Below are 16,731 nucleotides of genomic sequence, written 5' to 3'. Positions count from 1 at the left end.
AGAGAGGAGAGAGAAGAGCAATGTGTTATTAATTTGTAGCCATTCTAAATAGATAAGAGAAGAGAGAGAAAAACAATGAGCTACTAATTTGTAGCTAGCTGCAATACGGACTTCAAAACGCGGTGTATATGGGACCGTGTATTAATGTTTTGTAACTAACTATTGTATGAATTGGCTATTAGATTGACTATAGATAAATTAAAATCAATATTTGGATATACTATTAAACTTAAACTTGCTTTTAGAAGACTTGATCTACACTCTTAATTAAACCAGAATTGTTGAGCCTTCCAGAGAGGATTGGAAAGCAACGGCGTGTCAGCAGATGATCCTCGCAGAGGGGAGGAGTGGGGTGGCCCACCGGCCAGCGGCAGCACATGGCCTCTGACAGGTCAGCCCCAACCTCCTTTATCCACTGGCCACAGTTGTGTGGTGATTGGATGAGATGATCTACGGGCGATTTTTTTTTAATTTATGGTGTGATAGCGTTCTTGTCCCACACCAACATATTGACATGGGAGCGTCATTTCGTGACGGAAAATAGTGTACCATCAACTGGCGCACATGGCATGACACGATTATTTGGCTCCGCTAATTAGGGGGGAATGGCTAGAGATTTATGTGTGCAAATAAGATTTTAAAAGAGTTTAGGTATTAAATTTAAAAACAAAAGGTTCAAAAAGATGATAGAAATACGCAACGACCTAAGTGTGTTCAAAGGGGTTGCTAATTACGAGTAGCCGATGCTTTTTGGTTGCCTTTTAATTTCTTTTAGGGCAACTTTGTACTCAAAATCATGTAGTAGCTTTTAGTTTAAATTATATAAATGTTTTAACTATAGCATCAAAACTTTTGTCTAAGATTTTTACACGATAACTTTTGCATACGCATGTACGCTAATTAATAAGCTTGCCCTGTGTGTTTGAGCTGCACATCAATAAAAATACATTTAAATTTTATTACTTTTTATCTCTCCATTCTATGTTATAAAACTTTATGCTCTTGCCTACATTTATATATGTGCACTAATAAATCTATATACATATACAAAACATATATATTAATACATAAATAATCCTCAGCAATTTAAAAGCCATGCGGACGAAAATACGGCTTGACAGTTTTTTTTTTGAAAAGAGGCGTGACGGTTACTTTAGCACCAAATCGATTGTTGTCGGACCAAACAAACGAAGACTCCGATACAACAGCAGCGATGACACCATCTTAGTTCATCTCATAACTTTATAATGGTTACTCGCTCCGTTTCATATTAATATGATTTTCTGAGTTTCCTTAGATTCATTGCTAGTCCACGTATGAATCTAGATAAGACCATAAAATCTTATAACGTGAAATAATAATAACATATTCTAAATGTTACTCCATCCGTTTTATAATATAAGAATTTCTAGTGTTTGTTAGATTTATATGAATGCTAATAAATATATATATATATATATAATATATAAATTATATACATTTATTAACGAATAAATCTAAACAAGTGAAAGTTTTACGTTACGGAGTACGTTGCGGAGCGGATGCAGTAGTACAAATATCTTGTGGAGGTGGGGCCCGCGGTGTCAGGCAAAGCCATACGCCGTCGCCGTTGTGCTGGCCGCTGGCGAGAGGGCAGCGGCGGTGGCGGGGCTTCACGTGCAGCTGGACTACTTGTGGCTTCCGCGTGTGGACACGGGTTCGGCGTCGCGTGTCCCGCGTGGTCACCGTCCCGCGGCCCGCCCGGACGACCCAACCACCCACCCACCAGCCGACGCCTCCGGCTCGGCCTCGCCTGCCGGTGGGCCCCCTGTACGGCCGGGCGGGCCCCACTCACGGGGTCCGGAGGAGTGGAGATCCTCTCCACCGTCCGTTCGTGCAAAAGAGAAAAAAAACATAAGGTTCCCTCCACCCGCCTTGATTACGGCGGTGATAATGTCCAGCCTTTTTTTTCTTTTTGTCTCCTCGTGAGGGCTGATTTATTATTAGCCTCTTCTTTTTCTTTTTTTATGGTCAAATGGCTACTCCCTCCGTATCAAAATAAATTATTTTTTCACTCTTTACATATAATTTTTTACTCTTCGTCTTATTTAAATTTTTTTGTGATTGATATTTTTGTTTTTATTAAATAATAAATCATAAATAGTACTTTACGTGTGACTAATTTTTTAAAATTTTTTCAGATAAGACGGATGATTAAACGTTGGACACGGAAAAAAAAGAGAATTGGTTTTTTTTGAGGACTGAGTAAACTAGGCAGCCCGAGCGTTGTAGTACGTCCGTCGAATATCTTGGGCTATTGGCCACCGCGTGAGGTCCAGTGTGCTTTCATCGCATGCAAACCTGCTGCAATCCACTGGTACTAGTTTACGCAGTCAGCTTTGTTGTTTCGTATTTATTTATATTTATGAATCAAAATTTAACTTTTTTAATTTTTAATTTAATTTATTATATTGTTTGTCTTTGTATTTTATTTTTATCATTTGCTTGTGGATCAATAAGAGGATCACCGTTTTGCGTTTTTAGGGAAAATGTCTAATGATATATTTGCAAACAAAAAATAATATGTATAAACTTTTATATATGTGTTCTTACTTCTTAGTGATAAAGCATAGATTGGAAAATAAATGACGATGAAAAAACACAAACTAACTCTAGTTAAAAAAATCAAATTTTGACTTATAAGCATAAAAAAAACGAAAAGATGAGACCATAAAAACACATATATAAAAGTTTGGGGTTGCTATTGTACGGTATCCCGTTTTGAAACCGGATGATTTCTATGATGATATTTCACCGGTATCATATCTGATATCGCACCGATGCCAACCAATACCCGCACGGTACCAATTGATATTTAGTTGATATCAGCTGATAATAAGATGGTAATAGCTAATATCAAAATTGTACCAGTTACCGGCTGATACATTATTAAAAATATTTATAAATAAAAATAAAATAAAAATTAAATGAATCTTGGCTCTTGGGTGACTGTACAACATACCACGGGCAACACTATTTGGTAAGTTTTGGTAGGAACTAAGATGCCCCGTTCCAAAAAGTACGGACGGCATATCTACCTATACCTATAGTAAAAAGCTCGTCAATTTAGAAAAGTTATCTAAAAAACTTGTGTTGATATAAAATACTATTACTCGCGTCAACTACTTTATATTTAAATTTCTCTTCGTCGATCCTACCACTGACCCTCCACCCTCCCATTTACACCGTTCATTATTTAATAACTAGTATTATAATTATCTTTTCTCAAACCCAAACTTTTTATTAAACAAACTGTAATGACTAGTATTTTGAGACTGATGAAGTATTACAGCTATTCTATAAAATAAGATAATTTGACCTCTCCATACTCATATTAATACATTCCTCGATTCATATATAAATATAATCAAAATATTTTATAATATATCTTACAATATGAAACATATTTATAAAACTATTCAGTCATGTTGCCAAGTGGCGAAGATGACAGTATTCTTGCAGGACATGGGGGCGTTGAGGTGTGTCCGTGTGTAACAGGTGTGATAGAGAGAGGCGGGAGGCCCAAGGTGATTGGGGCCATGTTTAGAGGTATTTCGAATGAAAAATGATACTCCCTCCATTCCAAATTAATCATCATATTTTAGAAAAAGAGAAATCTCAAATTGATCATAATATAAGATAAGAGAGTATATTGTGTATTAATTGTAGTGTGAAGGCCCATTTGGTTCACATGCAGATTAAATGCTTACATGCAACTATCCAATCAGTTTTGGTGTGATTTGCAAATTCCAATTTTACATGTATGCATGTAGCTTGGGATGTGTGATTCTAGCTTTTTCAATGCTGATTAAATAGATTCTTGGTCTTTGCACCCAACCCTTATATGATGATCAATTTGGGATGAAGGGAGTAAATGACAGAAGTTTTGGTGGCAAAAATTTTTGTATTGTATTTTTGCAAGTTGATGTTTAGAGACATGCAAAAGTTACCTTTTTTTTAAGTGAGAGATGGTTCATGTCCTGTTTACTTTTGGGCGAAATTTATTAGTCCAAACTGTCAAATGCTAAATATAAAGTTATCATTTTCTTATTCTACTGTTTAGATCCATTTTATCAAAAGTGCCTCAAAATGATAAAACTTTTATCATGTTGATGATCTAAAAGGGGCCTGACTACTGGACCCAATATAATTCATCCAACAAACGGCAGGCGCTATGATTTATTTTTGCAACAATTCTGTGCCCTTCCTTGGCGTCTCGGCGCCAGATACCCAGGACATTTAGTACAGTACTTCCAAGATACTACGGCGGACACATTGGCATGGAGCATGAAAGCGCTGTTAACGGCAACAAGATCAGACCGGGCCCGGGTGCCTATCTTTTATTTTTGACTCCCAACATTTCTCGAGAAAAAAAAATAATAAGCACAGGTAATATGACAAAAACGAAACCCAAAAAAAAAAAGCTGTCTCCGTTTCAGCATTTGAAAAAAAAAACAAAACAAGCAACGGTCGTGGAACACCATGCCTGAATGTTACACGTCCTTTTTGTCGAGCCTGCAGCTGCCTCCTGATCGATGATTAAATATCTGCCTTATTTTTTTTCCATTTTCTCGTGTTCCTTGTGTCTTATTGTTATTGGTTATAGGAGTATCATATAATAAAAAATCTTGAGTAAAAAAAATCAGAAACTAAATTACTCCAACTCGTGCTGTTTTGCATCATGCATGACGGCATATTACCACTGTAGCATAGGCCCTTCGTTTCTTGTTGGGTTTTTCTTTCATTCGTTTTCAAATGTTATTTAAGATGCATTATTAACAACTTGGCATCGTTGTACGCATGCTTTATTACTTTATCGAGTACAGAGCTTTGAACCGCTGAAATCATGCACCAATTTGAGGAAAAGATAATAATCTTTACTTATAAGGGAAGAGTACAAAAGATATCTTTCCGAAATCTCATAATCTTATCAACTTATGACGTGAAGATCCTTAAGCAACTAGCTAACTGTATAATGTACAATACTCTATTGTATGTCAATATTGTTTTATAGTATATGTTCATCTTGGGTTAATATATACAATTTCTATTTAGCTTGGTTAGAGTAATTTGGTTACGATATATAATAATGGTCAACTAAAAATCTCATGTATCACCATTTTTATACTAATGGTTTAGCGAAAGTAAAATTAAAATAGTTATATTCCTAGCACGGTTCCTTATCCCTAAACGTTGACTATAGAATTGTCTGCAACACAACTTATCAGTTTGATATATTGCTATACCAATGTTTTGCTATACCGAAATCATCATTCATTTTCAGCACTGCAAACCATAAAACGTCTACTTCCAAAGCGAGTCTCAATCACCGTATATTTTTCAGCGCACGATATAAATAGCAAGAAAACGAACAAAGAGGCATTTTAGCACAGAAGTCAGCCGATAGTCTTGCCAGAAAACCACGCACTGATCGCTCCTTTCCCTATCACAAAAGCTACGATCCGTCCATCTCTACGTCAACGCAACAATACCTCCTGCCAGTATTAGGAATTACCAAGAGTGACCCCAACCAAAGCGGATGAGCCGTCTACGGCTGCCGCCGCTGCCCCCCCCCGCCTCCACCCCCAAATCGCCGGGCAGCTCGCCGCCGGTCGCCGCCCGTCGCCGTCGGACCCCATCGCTTCCGGCGGTGACCCCAACCAACCGCCGTTGAGTTCCGCCTCCACGTCAGCGCCTCGTCCTCCTGTGGGCCCCACCCCCACCAACCCCACGTGCGCACATATATATAGATAGATATTGATAAAATAAAGGGAGGGCAAAACCCAGCACACCACCTCCCGCCCGCTTCGCCTCTCCCCACCCCCACCCCACGGGATCCCGGATCCTGCCCACCCCGCTCTCACCGACGTGTGGCCCCCACCCCCTCGGGCCCACCCGTCATAGGCTGCGGGGTACCGCCGCTCGCCCGGAGAGAGGCGCCGGCGAGCCGTCGCGGCCGTGGGCGAGGGAGTGGTATAAGTAGGGGAGGCGGTGGCCGCCGGGCTCTTTTTTTTCTGCGCCCCCGCCCTCCGAGCGAGCTCGAGATTCGCGCGGGCGCGTGGTTCCGTGCTCGCGGCCGCGACCACCGCCCCCCGCGCCCAGATCTCTCTCCCCCTGGCGCTCCGGCGATTCGCGTAGATCTGGGGTGGGGAGGGGCGGCGGAGGAGCGGGGGGAGATCTGCGGCGAGGAGGAGGAGGAGGAGCGTGATGGAGTTGGGGATGGGAGCAGGGGGCGGGATGCGGAGGTCGGCGTCGCACACGTCGCTGTCGGAGTCGGACGACTTCGACCTCACGCGGCTGCTCAACAAGCCGCGGATCAACGTGGAGCGGCAGCGGTCGTTCGACGACCGTTCGCTCAGCGACGTCTCCTACTCCGGCGGCCACGCCAGGGGCGCGGGGTTCGACGGCATGTACTCGCCGGGGGGCGGCCTGCGGTCCCTCGTCGGCACGCCGGCCTCCTCCGCGCTCCACTCGTTCGAGCCGCACCCCATCGTCGGCGACGCGTGGGAGGCGCTCCGCCGCTCGCTCGTCTTCTTCCGCGGCCAGCCCCTCGGCACCATCGCTGCCTTCGACCACGCCTCCGAGGAAGTCCTCAACTACGACCAGGTTGGTTCGCTGCCGCCGCCGGCGCTTCCCCCCCAGGGCTCTGCGGATCGGTCGCATGGTTTTGTCTCATCCGGGGAGCTTGCTCGCTTGCTTGCTGGCAGGTGTTCGTGAGGGATTTCGTGCCGAGCGCGCTGGCGTTCCTGATGAACGGCGAGCCGGAGATCGTCAGGAACTTCCTGCTCAAGACGCTCCTGCTGCAGGGCTGGGAGAAGAAGGTCGACCGGTTCAAGCTCGGGGAGGGCGCCATGCCGGCAAGCTTCAAAGTGCTTCATGACTCCAAGAAGGGCGTTGACACCCTGCATGCCGATTTCGGGGAGAGCGCCATTGGCAGGGTCGCTCCGGTGGACTCGGGGTTCTGGTGGATCATACTCCTGCGGGCCTACACCAAGTCCACCGGGGACTACTCGCTCGCGGAGACGCCGGAATGTCAGAAGGGGATGAGGCTGATACTGAGCCTGTGCTTGTCTGAGGGGTTTGACACCTTCCCGACATTGTTGTGTGCTGACGGTTGCTGCATGATAGATCGCAGAATGGTAAGCTCAACTGTGATGCTCAATCTTTTTTTAACATGTTTTAGCTCACCGGTCCATAAACTATAATTAGCCTATTGCAGTTTCTATTATAAGGGGAATTTCTGGTTTGACAGCGACGTTAATAATAAAATTTTAGCCAATTTACCATCTGTACCCTAAGTCATGACGCCAGAGGGAGTTTTGATGTTGCATCGGTATTGCTTGAATAATGTGAGATTTCAGTATTTCGCGACGATTTGCTTGCTTTCTGTGATCTCTGACCACAACCTATATGATACTAATATTTGTCAATAACTTATTTTTTGTTGGGTTCTCAATTACTTTATTGTGTTTGAGTGGTTCTTCATCTTAATACTTTATTGTGAGATATGGCAGCGTGGCATAACTATTTTATATATGGGATAAGGCTATCACTTCGTTCCTGTTGGAATGATTTAAGTGTCAAATGCCAATATTATACCTGAACCTACATTTTGTTGATGAGTGGATTATAGTATATATGCATGTAGAATTCTATCTTCTTGAACTCCTGGATCATGCTGTTACATCTGCAGTTGAATGCCTTAACATGAAAAATTAACACTCCTGTCTCTACCGAGGACTATACTATTGTACCATTTGTGTGGGCACCATGGCCTAATATGAAGACATGCAACACTCTACTTGAATACTGATCACTGTCCCCTTTTTTTTGTATGAAGTTCCTGATCTTAGTTTGATTACTCAGAAGTGCAGAATGGAATTATGAAAAATGCTGAAAGATCTACATGTGAACATTTGTTAATCTTTTTTATATGCTTTTCTCTTTTCTGACTTCAGTGAGCTACTGATGGGCTCCTGGGCTGTAATGCTTACTCAAATTAAACTGGTCTCTGTCAACCTTCTTCTTGCTCACTCCTATTTTTTTTTATCTTTGTTGTAGGGTGTTTATGGGTACCCTATTGAGATTCAAGCCCTTTTCTTTATGGCACTAAGGTGTGCTCTACTACTGCTTAAACAAGATAATGAAGGGAATGAGTTTGTAGAGAAGATTGCAACTCGTCTTCATGCTCTAAGTTATCACATGCGAAGTTACTTTTGGCTTGATTTCCAGCAGCTAAATGATATTTATCGCTATAAGACAGAGGAATATTCCCACACAGCTGTCAACAAATTCAATGTCATTCCGGATTCTATTCCAGACTGGTTATTTGATTTTATGCCTTGTCAGGGTGGTTTTTTCATCGGTAATGTTAGTCCTGCAAGGATGGACTTCCGGTGGTTTGCACTTGGAAACATGATTGCTATACTATCATCCCTTGCTACACCTGAGCAATCCATGGCCATAATGGATCTCATTGAGGAGCGCTGGGAAGAGCTTATTGGTGAAATGCCTCTGAAGATATGCTATCCTGCTATTGAGAACCATGAATGGCGGATTGTGACAGGTTGTGATCCAAAGAATACTAGGTGGAGTTACCACAATGGAGGATCTTGGCCAGGTTAGAAGGTCTTTCTATTATTTAGATCTCTCTTTGAACTAATTACAGTTTTTAGGTGCAAAAATGCATTGTGCTTTCCTTCTATCCTTGTATGATTTGAACACGAATTAAACCAATTGATAATCATACACTATCAACGTGATTAGTGAAGGATCACACATTTATGTCCAATATTTCTTCTTGATGAGCTACAGCCTAATGGATTCTTTTATGTGCTGAGAAGAACACTGTTTTGTTAAATTTGATGCCTTATATTTTTGCTCACAGTACTATGCCCATGAAACCTACACATACGAGTAGCACATCATTTTCTGCTCTGATTTTCTATGATATTTGTACTTGGAACTGATAACATGAGATATCAAATAACTTCAACATACTATAAATTCAACACATTTTTTCTATTATTACTGCAGTGCTGCTATGGCTGCTCACAGCAGCCTGTATCAAGACTGGGCGGCCACAAATTGCAAGGCGGGCAATTGACCTAGCTGAGAGAAGGCTGTTGAAGGATGGTTGGCCAGAGTACTATGATGGGAAGCTTGGGCGGTATGTTGGCAAGCAGGCAAGGAAATTCCAGACTTGGTCGATCGCAGGATATTTGGTTGCCAAGATGTTGCTGGAGGACCCTTCTCATCTTGGAATGATATCGCTAGAAGAGGACAAGGCAATGAAGCCTGTTTTGAAGAGGTCTGCCTCATGGACAAACTAAGATGTCGACGAAAATTTTTAGGGAAGCAAAGTCAGTTCGGGAACAAGAATTCTTTTGGGTAGCTCTTCTCTGCTCATCCCTCCATTTGACTTTCCGAAATGGAAAAGTTTGTTTCATCTGCATTTTCCGGTTGTACAATATGTCAGCCCATTTCTTATTAACTAAAACGAAGCAATTGCGGAAATGGGCGTTTTGGTTTCGATCCCTGCTTGTAAGAAGATTCCTGCTTTGGGTAAATCTTAAAGCTGATTCCAGTTTCCCTGATCTGTTGATGGAGAGAAGTGCTACTCTAACGAATAATAAAGCTCAATTTTCTGCAGCGCCTCCTATCCAAAGAGTTCGTTAACATGTTTGTTGCCTAGGAAGGCCAAGTCATACAAACCGTGTGCCTCGTGTGTTTCCTCCTTTTCGTTCTCTTACAAATTTGAAGTTGTACTTGTGTTCAAGGAAAGATCATGGCAAAAGCTTTTCCCTGGTCCCCTGGTTGGATATCTCAGTACCTTGTGTTCTTGAGACATTGTTGGAACATGCTAGTTTGTGCAAGCAAGTGATAATAATTCATTTGGAGTTTTTGTCTACGGCTTTATCTTCGAAAGTCGGGAAACTTTTCTTCGCTTATTATATTTTCTGTTCTTACGCCATCCTTACTGAGAGTCACTTATGAATACTAGCCACTCAATTAATCTGAATAGGTGCGGTATCTAATCCTCTAGTAGGTGCTTCCATAAAAATACCATCTGTAAAAAGATAAAAAGAGAGAAACTAGAAAAAAAACAAAATAAATAGGATTGCTAATTTGTCGGTTCTTTGATTCCGTGTTAAATCTTAACCATTTTTAGATAACTAGAATAGTTATAAGATTTACTTATTGGAGTATAAAATACGTTCCTTGTCTGTAAAAGATTACAGTTTAACATAAAAATTTGTTCATACAAATGCCGTATTTTTAAAATGTGCTTCCCAAAATATCTTTAATACTACTATTTTTTTCTTTTCTTTTTAACCGTCAAATTAGTAGTACTGTGTCCTCGTTTTCTTTCCGCACGATAACGTAATTCATTTGTTCCGTACTTTATTTTTCAAAAAACTACAACCACGTGTTACAGAGATTACAAGATAAATAATTACAAATTATAAATTAACAACTTGATTAAAACAAGAAAAATATATTGAGTCCTTGTAACATATTTTTGAAATCAATGGTTGATCTTGCGTCGCTCAAATTTTGCTTCTATCATCGCTAGTAACTAGCGTCAATCTAAAGTAAAAGATAATACCGAAGAATATTTTAGGTATAGACCAATCATGTCAGTACTTTACGATTGAATCCAATTCATGGAGAAATTGTTGCAAGTACCTCCAACATGACGTCTTCAATAAAATCATGATACTTAAAATATCACCATCATTAGATTTTTATCCGAAGATAAAAGAGATTTCATAACATCGTCTTCAATAAGATTATGTGGCACCCATATGCATCACCAGTGTCCCATCTTAGTGGCAATGATTTATCCATGACCATCTTCATCAACAATAGTGGTGGCCAAGAAAAAGAAGCATCCTCCATGTTGGTCTTCTGCCCCTACCCAAATCATGTCTACCACCATCACCATAGGGTCTCTGTCTCCTAAAACACAATGCGGATGTCACTAGCACTGGGCAACAATGAGGGCATCGACAAGAGCCATGAGACCCAAGAACTAGATCTTGCTTGTGCAGGTTAGGGGAACAACTAGCTTTGTCAAGCCTTCATCAGCCAAGGGGAAACAATGAAGACTCCAGTGCTGGCATCTGCAATCGACGACGAGGACACAAGGGTGGAAGAGAGCGGAAGACAATGACAGAGTAACCCTCGTAGGGCATGGTGCATTCGTCGGACAATGAGATGAAAAGCGCAAGGTGTTGGGACGCTGTCTAGGCCTTCAGGCGCAGCTCCCTTGCACATACCAAGTCTGCCCTCTCGCCAGCTTTAAGCCACTGTCTTGTCCTCCACATGAGGGCTAGAATAGGGTGAGGCAAAAGGGGATCTATGACTATGGCCCGTGGCGGACATTGCTAACACACCTATGGAACTCCTCACTACTGTCGTCCTTGCTCACAGTATGGTGCAACGATGAAGAGAGGTGGAGAAAGCCGATGGTGAGGCTCGGGCTATCACCCTTCTAGACAACGTGTGTGTTCAATTCTTTAATGATGGCATAGTAATATTTAATCTCCTTAATATATCAACGTGTGTCTCTATCATCTCAGTTGATGATCCCTTCCTTACTCAGTTACTCGTGACATCTCCCTCTATTTTCACACTCTTTCCTTCGTTGTAAACTTACTCGCCTTAGGTTTTAGAATTGCTATGACATTCTCCGACTCCTATCCACTCCAACGAATAAGCCCTACCTCAGCTACAAGTTTCTTCCCGCCAAGCCCCCCACTGCCCCCCACTACCGTGCTATAATTCAATGTGTTATACACGAATTTCAGATCACTGATAGAATTGTGAAAATGCTACCGCCGGTGATTCCCCACTCCATCGGGCGTGCCTTCTCCTTAGCCTAGAGGTTGAAACAGAGTGCCTGATCGTCGGATCTCAATCCGACGGCCAGGATCACCTTGCTATTCCTTTTTTACGTTTTGGGAGAAAAAAAAAAGTTGCTATTGTGACGAGTGGCGAGCAGAGCTGAGATAGCCCAAAAGCCCAATACTACTTTTGACCTGCGTATGATCCAAGCCCACTTCTTCTCCTCCGAGATCCCGATCCAGCCATGGCGGAGGCCGCGTCCACCCCCGCCTCGCCGCCGGCCGCCGCGCCCGGATTCCCCGACCTGTCCGTGCCCTACGATCTGGCGACGCGCGGGCAGTGGAAGGCGCTGCTTTCCCACCTCGCGCCGGCCTCCCACGCGTCCCACCCGCACCACCGCCTCCTCCTCTCGGCGCTCTCCGCGCTCTCGCTCGCCAAGCTCCGCCGCTACCCGGACGCCGCCGCGCTCATCGCCTCGCTCCACCCGGACCCGGGCTGCTCGCCGCCGCCGTTCCTCCTCCGCCTCCTCCACGCGCTCCTCCCGCTCTTCCTCCCCGACCGCCCGCTCGCCCTCGACCGCCTCTACACGCTCCTCTCCTCCGTCCGGGCCCGCCCCGACGCGGACCACCCGGAGTGGCGCCGCCGCGACGCCATCGTCGCGTCCCTCCTCGCCGCCGACCACCTCGCCCACCGCGAGTTCGACGTCGCGCTCGCGCTCCTCGCGGGCGTCGCCGAGCGTGAGCCGGGCAACCCGGCGCTCCTCTCCCGCCTCGGGTACGCCCACCTCCAGATCGGCAACCTCGCCGCCGCCGCGGCCGTGTTCCGCCACGTGGAGTCCGTGGCCGGCGACGGCCCCGCCCACGCCAGCCTCCTCGCCCGCAACCGCGCGCTGGAGTGCATCGTGGGGAAGGACTTCGCCGCGGCGGTGCGGGAGTACGAGCGGTGCATCGAGGCGGACCCCGGCGACGCGGTGGCGGTGAACAACAAGGCGCTCTGCCTGATGTACTCGCGCGACCTCGGCGACGCGATCAAGGTGCTGGAGGGCGCGCTGGAGAGCCACCCGACGGCGGCGCTCAACGAGACGGTGGTGGTGAACCTGTGCAGCATGTACGAGCTCGCCTTCGTCAACCACGCCGACGTCAAGCGGAGCCTCACCGACTGGATCGCCAGGGTCGCCCCCGACGACTTCGACCCCTCCTGCACCCGCATGTAACTCTGCCGAAAAATCCGCTCTGGAATTCGCTTGAATTTTCTCAAGCATTCGCTGAAATTTGGATGTACAATTTGGTTTAGCAAACAATGGGTTTCACTTGATGGACCTGCCTGCCCTTGGAAGTTGGATCAATTTATTGTATTCTTGTGTAGCTATGATGGAGATTTTCCATACACAAAGCTGTCGATTTCCTTATAATTTGTTCTTGTTGTACACATGAACATAGCACAGGTGCATGTCCAGATCAATGCAGTACAATTTAGAAGAATAATGAAACTGATAAACCAAGCCTAGAGACCTTAAGCAAAATCAATGAAATTGTTTCTAGGTTGGAAGTGGTGTTAAAACAATGTCTGTAGGCTATTCTCTTCACGTTAAGACCAAAAAAAAGGTGTATGAGTTGATAGCTGACATTTGACAACAATCAGAACTAAGGATAGATACTGGGATTGGGAACTCATGTCACAAGAAAATCAGAAATACCCTTCAAGTCTGAGGGGTCTGCTGCATCAGGAATTCCTTGACCTAAATCATTCAGGAGTAGCTAGTGTACAGCTTCAATCTTCATGGGCTCGTTGTCTTGGCCGTTGATCTTCCTCACCTTGCCCAGAGAAATACATCAGAACAAGAAGAACAGCAACCAGAAAGATGAGAATGTACATCGCATTCACACCAAGCAAGGTTGGGGATCGACCGCCCACTTTCTTCTTTATTGTTCTTCCTGCTCTGTATCCCTCAAGGAAACGGCTAATCTGCGACCCATAGTCACCTTCTTCAAGCCTTTCTGAACCTTCAACCTTGAACAGGAAGCATGTCAATTAGTCATGCAGAAAAACTGAACAAGACGGAAATTTTAAGCTAAGCGACAAATATGAAGAGATCACTTTGAACAGAAAATGATGGCAATTTGAGATATGAATTAAACATATAAAATGTAGACAGGCAAATTCTTTTGTATCTCACAGGAAAAAGAGAAATCCAAGCCTTTTGTTTTCAAAGAGGAACACAAAAATAATCTACTTACTGTTTCGTACTCCTCCTTTTTGTCCCAAACTATCATCTTTGGTAGCTCCAAGCTCTTTGAAACATCAAAAGTCTCAGTGAATTCCTCCCACTGGTTGACTCCAACATAACCAAACACTAGATCACGGTTTGCACTGGCTGCAGATCTCAAAACTTTTATCAGCCGCGGGGAATTTTCGTCTGATTCAACGTCCTCTAAGATTGTAAGAACAATTTTCCTCCCATCATCATCCAACATCTTGACAGTCTCTCTGTTGATGGGCACAGTTAAAGGCACAAGGGAATTCCGTATAAAATCTTCCAAGAAGGCTCCTGCATCAACAAGCACTGCAATGTACCATCAAAGCTTGAAAAAATATGTATCTCATGTGTCCACATTCTTTCAGTTCATACAAAATTTTGGGTGTACTCTATGTGAATTCCATGTTTACATAACTAGCAGTGTGGAAAACAAAAAGGATCGAGGAATGAGATTGCTATTGAGGCACTATAGTATTTTTTTCCTCAGAGCACATGAATGAAAAATGAGTAGAAGAGAAAATATAAGACATGCCATTGACAAACGTCTAAATCTAAGAAATGCTATCGATTAATGCGAGTTTTGCAAAATGTCATCATATAAATGACTTTGTCTAAAAACTATCATCACTGTTAGGGTTCCATTCATCTCATGTCATTAAATACACTGTTCATCTTATATCACTTAACGAAGGACTGCTGATAGACCCTAACGACGATAACATTTCCAAGACAAAGTCGTCTACACGATGAAATTGATAGCATTTCTTAAAATTGGGTGTTTGTCAATGGTGTTTTTTAAATTTTCTCAAAATAATATAGACACCATACCGTCATCAAAAGGGCCATAGAAAATGCTTTGTTCATGATACTTTGGGTTAACAGACACTAATGCTGGAACCTTGTCAAAATCATAAAAAACCATCATATCCTCGGAGAAACCCTTTGCCACAGAAAACCAGGCTCTGTTCTTGTATTTTGCTCCATATTCAACAATCAATGATTCATCCACCCCAAATCCAAGAAACAAAGGAAAGCCCATGCCAGCAGCCTCAACAAAGCTTTTGATCGCTGAGTCTGATTCGAGAACAGAAACATCAGGTGCAACAATCTTCTTAAGGTTCTCAACGAGCAAATCAGCCTTCCTTGAACCAGTGTACTCGGTTGGGGTTCCATGGTCAAAGAGCATCAGAGTTGGGAACCCACTGCATTAAAAAAAAGAGGGAGAAACATTAGGCATTTCAATGTTTTCAAGTGCATGATGAACCACAGATATCAATTTAAGGTGGTGGCTTACTCTACTCCGTATTTCGACCCAAGCTTTTTGTACTTGTCAGCATTCACCTTAGCGATTATGATGGGCGTGCCAAGTCCAGCAAGCACCGGAGCAGCTTCATCTAACTGCAGAAGCAACACAAGCAACGGCTCACCATCCACCATTCCATAAAGAGGTGAAAGATCCACTGCAGATGAACAAAGCATAAGAATTGCGCCTTGTCCACTAGGTAGCAAGGTCATAACTGTACAAGTAGACCCTTCCTCAATGGAATGACACGCAAGAACTTGAGTGAAGCATTTGTCTCCTATTTGAGTCGGCTGCGACGATGCCCAAATTCATCTGAATTCAAATGGCAGTGTCACCCTGGCACAACTTGAATCACTCTCTGTTTAAAAAATCCTCAAAAGTAAGCTTGCAATTTTCCGAGCTGCCGAGCCAATTTGTCTTCCTGATCGTGACTAGCACCAATGCTAGGGTTTCTAACAAGGCGAACGGGTCCTCACGGGCAAGGCAATGTACAGCCGCTAGGATAGCAGTAACACCGGCGGGCGGCGGCGGCCAGCAAGCTCTGCTACAGGGGATGGGTGCGATGGGCGCGGGTACCTGAGGGGCGAGGCGCTTGCAGTGGCCGCACCAGGGCGCGTAGAAGTCGACGAAGAGGAGGTCGACGGCGCGCACCGCCGCCTCGAAGCTGCCGTCGTCCAGCTCCAGCACCGTCCCGTCCCTGGGGATCTGGTACTCCTCCTCCTGCGGCTCCCCTCCGCCGCCCGCCCCGAAGGTCGTCGCCGGCAGCACGACGAGGAGGAGGAGGAGGACGGCGACGTGGAGCGGCGGTGGGTTGCCCATCGCCGGAGTGGCTCAGTTTGATTCGATCTCTCTCGTGCCGTGGTGACTCCCGAGTGTCTTGACTGCTGAAGCCACCGAGGCATATTTGATTTGGAGAAATTTCGTAGAGATATTTGGGGAAAATCCTTTAAAAAGTTGTATGTTCCGAAGATATAAGCAAGTATTCGATGTTTTCTTGATTTTTATCTCTCCGTCCTAAGAAAATATACGCGGCTACATTTAGAACTTACGTTACCGTTATACGTGGCTGCAATTACAGCTTGCATAATCGTGTTACCGTTCCTGAGCTGTAGGGCTTGCGGTCATCGGGCAATAATGATAAAACTAGGGTAATCATTTCAAATTCAAATAAACAGTGCATCCTATGATTTTGTAAACACTGAATGCCATTGTATCAGTAAATATAAAGTGATCATTCTTTTTTAATAAAACTATATAGAGTTGTTATTATTGTTTTTTCACT

At 44.0% G+C, this 16,731-nt stretch overlaps 3 protein-coding genes across 3 annotated transcripts; 2 read left to right on the top strand and 1 right to left on the bottom strand.

Moving 5' to 3' along the window:
* The first annotated feature begins 6,120 nt into the window (after positions 1 to 6,120).
* On the top strand, positions 6,121 to 9,966 carry LOC102712141 (cytosolic invertase 1). Its single transcript, XM_006647296.1, has 4 exons — positions 6,121 to 6,645; positions 6,747 to 7,178; positions 8,101 to 8,659; positions 9,076 to 9,966. Exons 1-4 carry the CDS (start codon positions 6,247 to 6,249, stop codon positions 9,369 to 9,371), a joined length of 1,686 nt encoding a protein of 561 aa, XP_006647359.1. The 5' UTR covers positions 6,121 to 6,246; the 3' UTR covers positions 9,372 to 9,966.
* Positions 9,967 to 12,099: 2,133 nt separating this feature from the next.
* LOC121053618 (trafficking protein particle complex subunit 12) lies at positions 12,100 to 13,209 on the top strand. The gene has a single exon (XM_040521288.1). It carries the CDS (start codon positions 12,134 to 12,136, stop codon positions 13,100 to 13,102), a length of 969 nt encoding a protein of 322 aa, XP_040377222.1. The 5' UTR covers positions 12,100 to 12,133; the 3' UTR covers positions 13,103 to 13,209.
* Positions 13,210 to 13,273: 64 nt separating this feature from the next.
* Positions 13,274 to 16,307, bottom strand: LOC102717594 (protein disulfide isomerase-like 5-3). The gene is made up of 5 exons (XM_006648660.3): positions 16,026 to 16,307; positions 15,441 to 15,544; positions 14,975 to 15,348; positions 14,127 to 14,437; positions 13,274 to 13,899 (listed from the first exon to the last, which is right to left on the bottom strand). The coding sequence occupies exons 1-5, from the start codon at positions 16,266 to 16,268 to the stop codon at positions 13,660 to 13,662; spliced, it is 1,272 nt and encodes a 423-aa protein (XP_006648723.3). The 5' UTR covers positions 16,269 to 16,307; the 3' UTR covers positions 13,274 to 13,659.
* Between the last annotated feature and the right edge of the window lie 424 nt (positions 16,308 to 16,731).

This window comes from Oryza brachyantha, chromosome 2, assembly GCF_000231095.2.
Source record: "Oryza brachyantha chromosome 2, ObraRS2, whole genome shotgun sequence".
Taxonomy (NCBI): Eukaryota; Viridiplantae; Streptophyta; class Magnoliopsida; order Poales; family Poaceae; genus Oryza; species Oryza brachyantha.
This window is presented reverse-complemented; position numbering and strand designations above follow the sequence as displayed.

Coding starts and splice junctions, on each gene's coding strand:
- LOC102712141 (XM_006647296.1), top strand. CDS start 6,247: ATGGAGTTGGGGATGGGAGCAGGGGGCGGGATGCGGAGGTCGGCGTCG. Junction 6,646..6,746: donor AAGTCCTCAACTACGACCAG/GTTGGTTCGCTG, acceptor GCTTGCTGGCAG/GTGTTCGTGAGGGATTTCGT. Junction 8,660..9,075: donor CAATGGAGGATCTTGGCCAG/GTTAGAAGGTCT, acceptor TTATTACTGCAG/TGCTGCTATGGCTGCTCACA.
- LOC102717594 (XM_006648660.3), bottom strand. CDS start 16,268: ATGGGCAACCCACCGCCGCTCCACGTCGCCGTCCTCCTCCTCCTCCTC. Junction 15,545..16,025: donor GCAAGCGCCTCGCCCCTCAG/GTACCCGCGCCC, acceptor TTGCTTCTGCAG/TTAGATGAAGCTGCTCCGGT. Junction 15,349..15,440: donor GGGTCGAAATACGGAGTAGA/GTAAGCCACCAC, acceptor TTTTTAATGCAG/TGGGTTCCCAACTCTGATGC.
- LOC121053618 (XM_040521288.1), top strand. CDS start 12,134: ATGGCGGAGGCCGCGTCCACCCCCGCCTCGCCGCCGGCCGCCGCGCCC.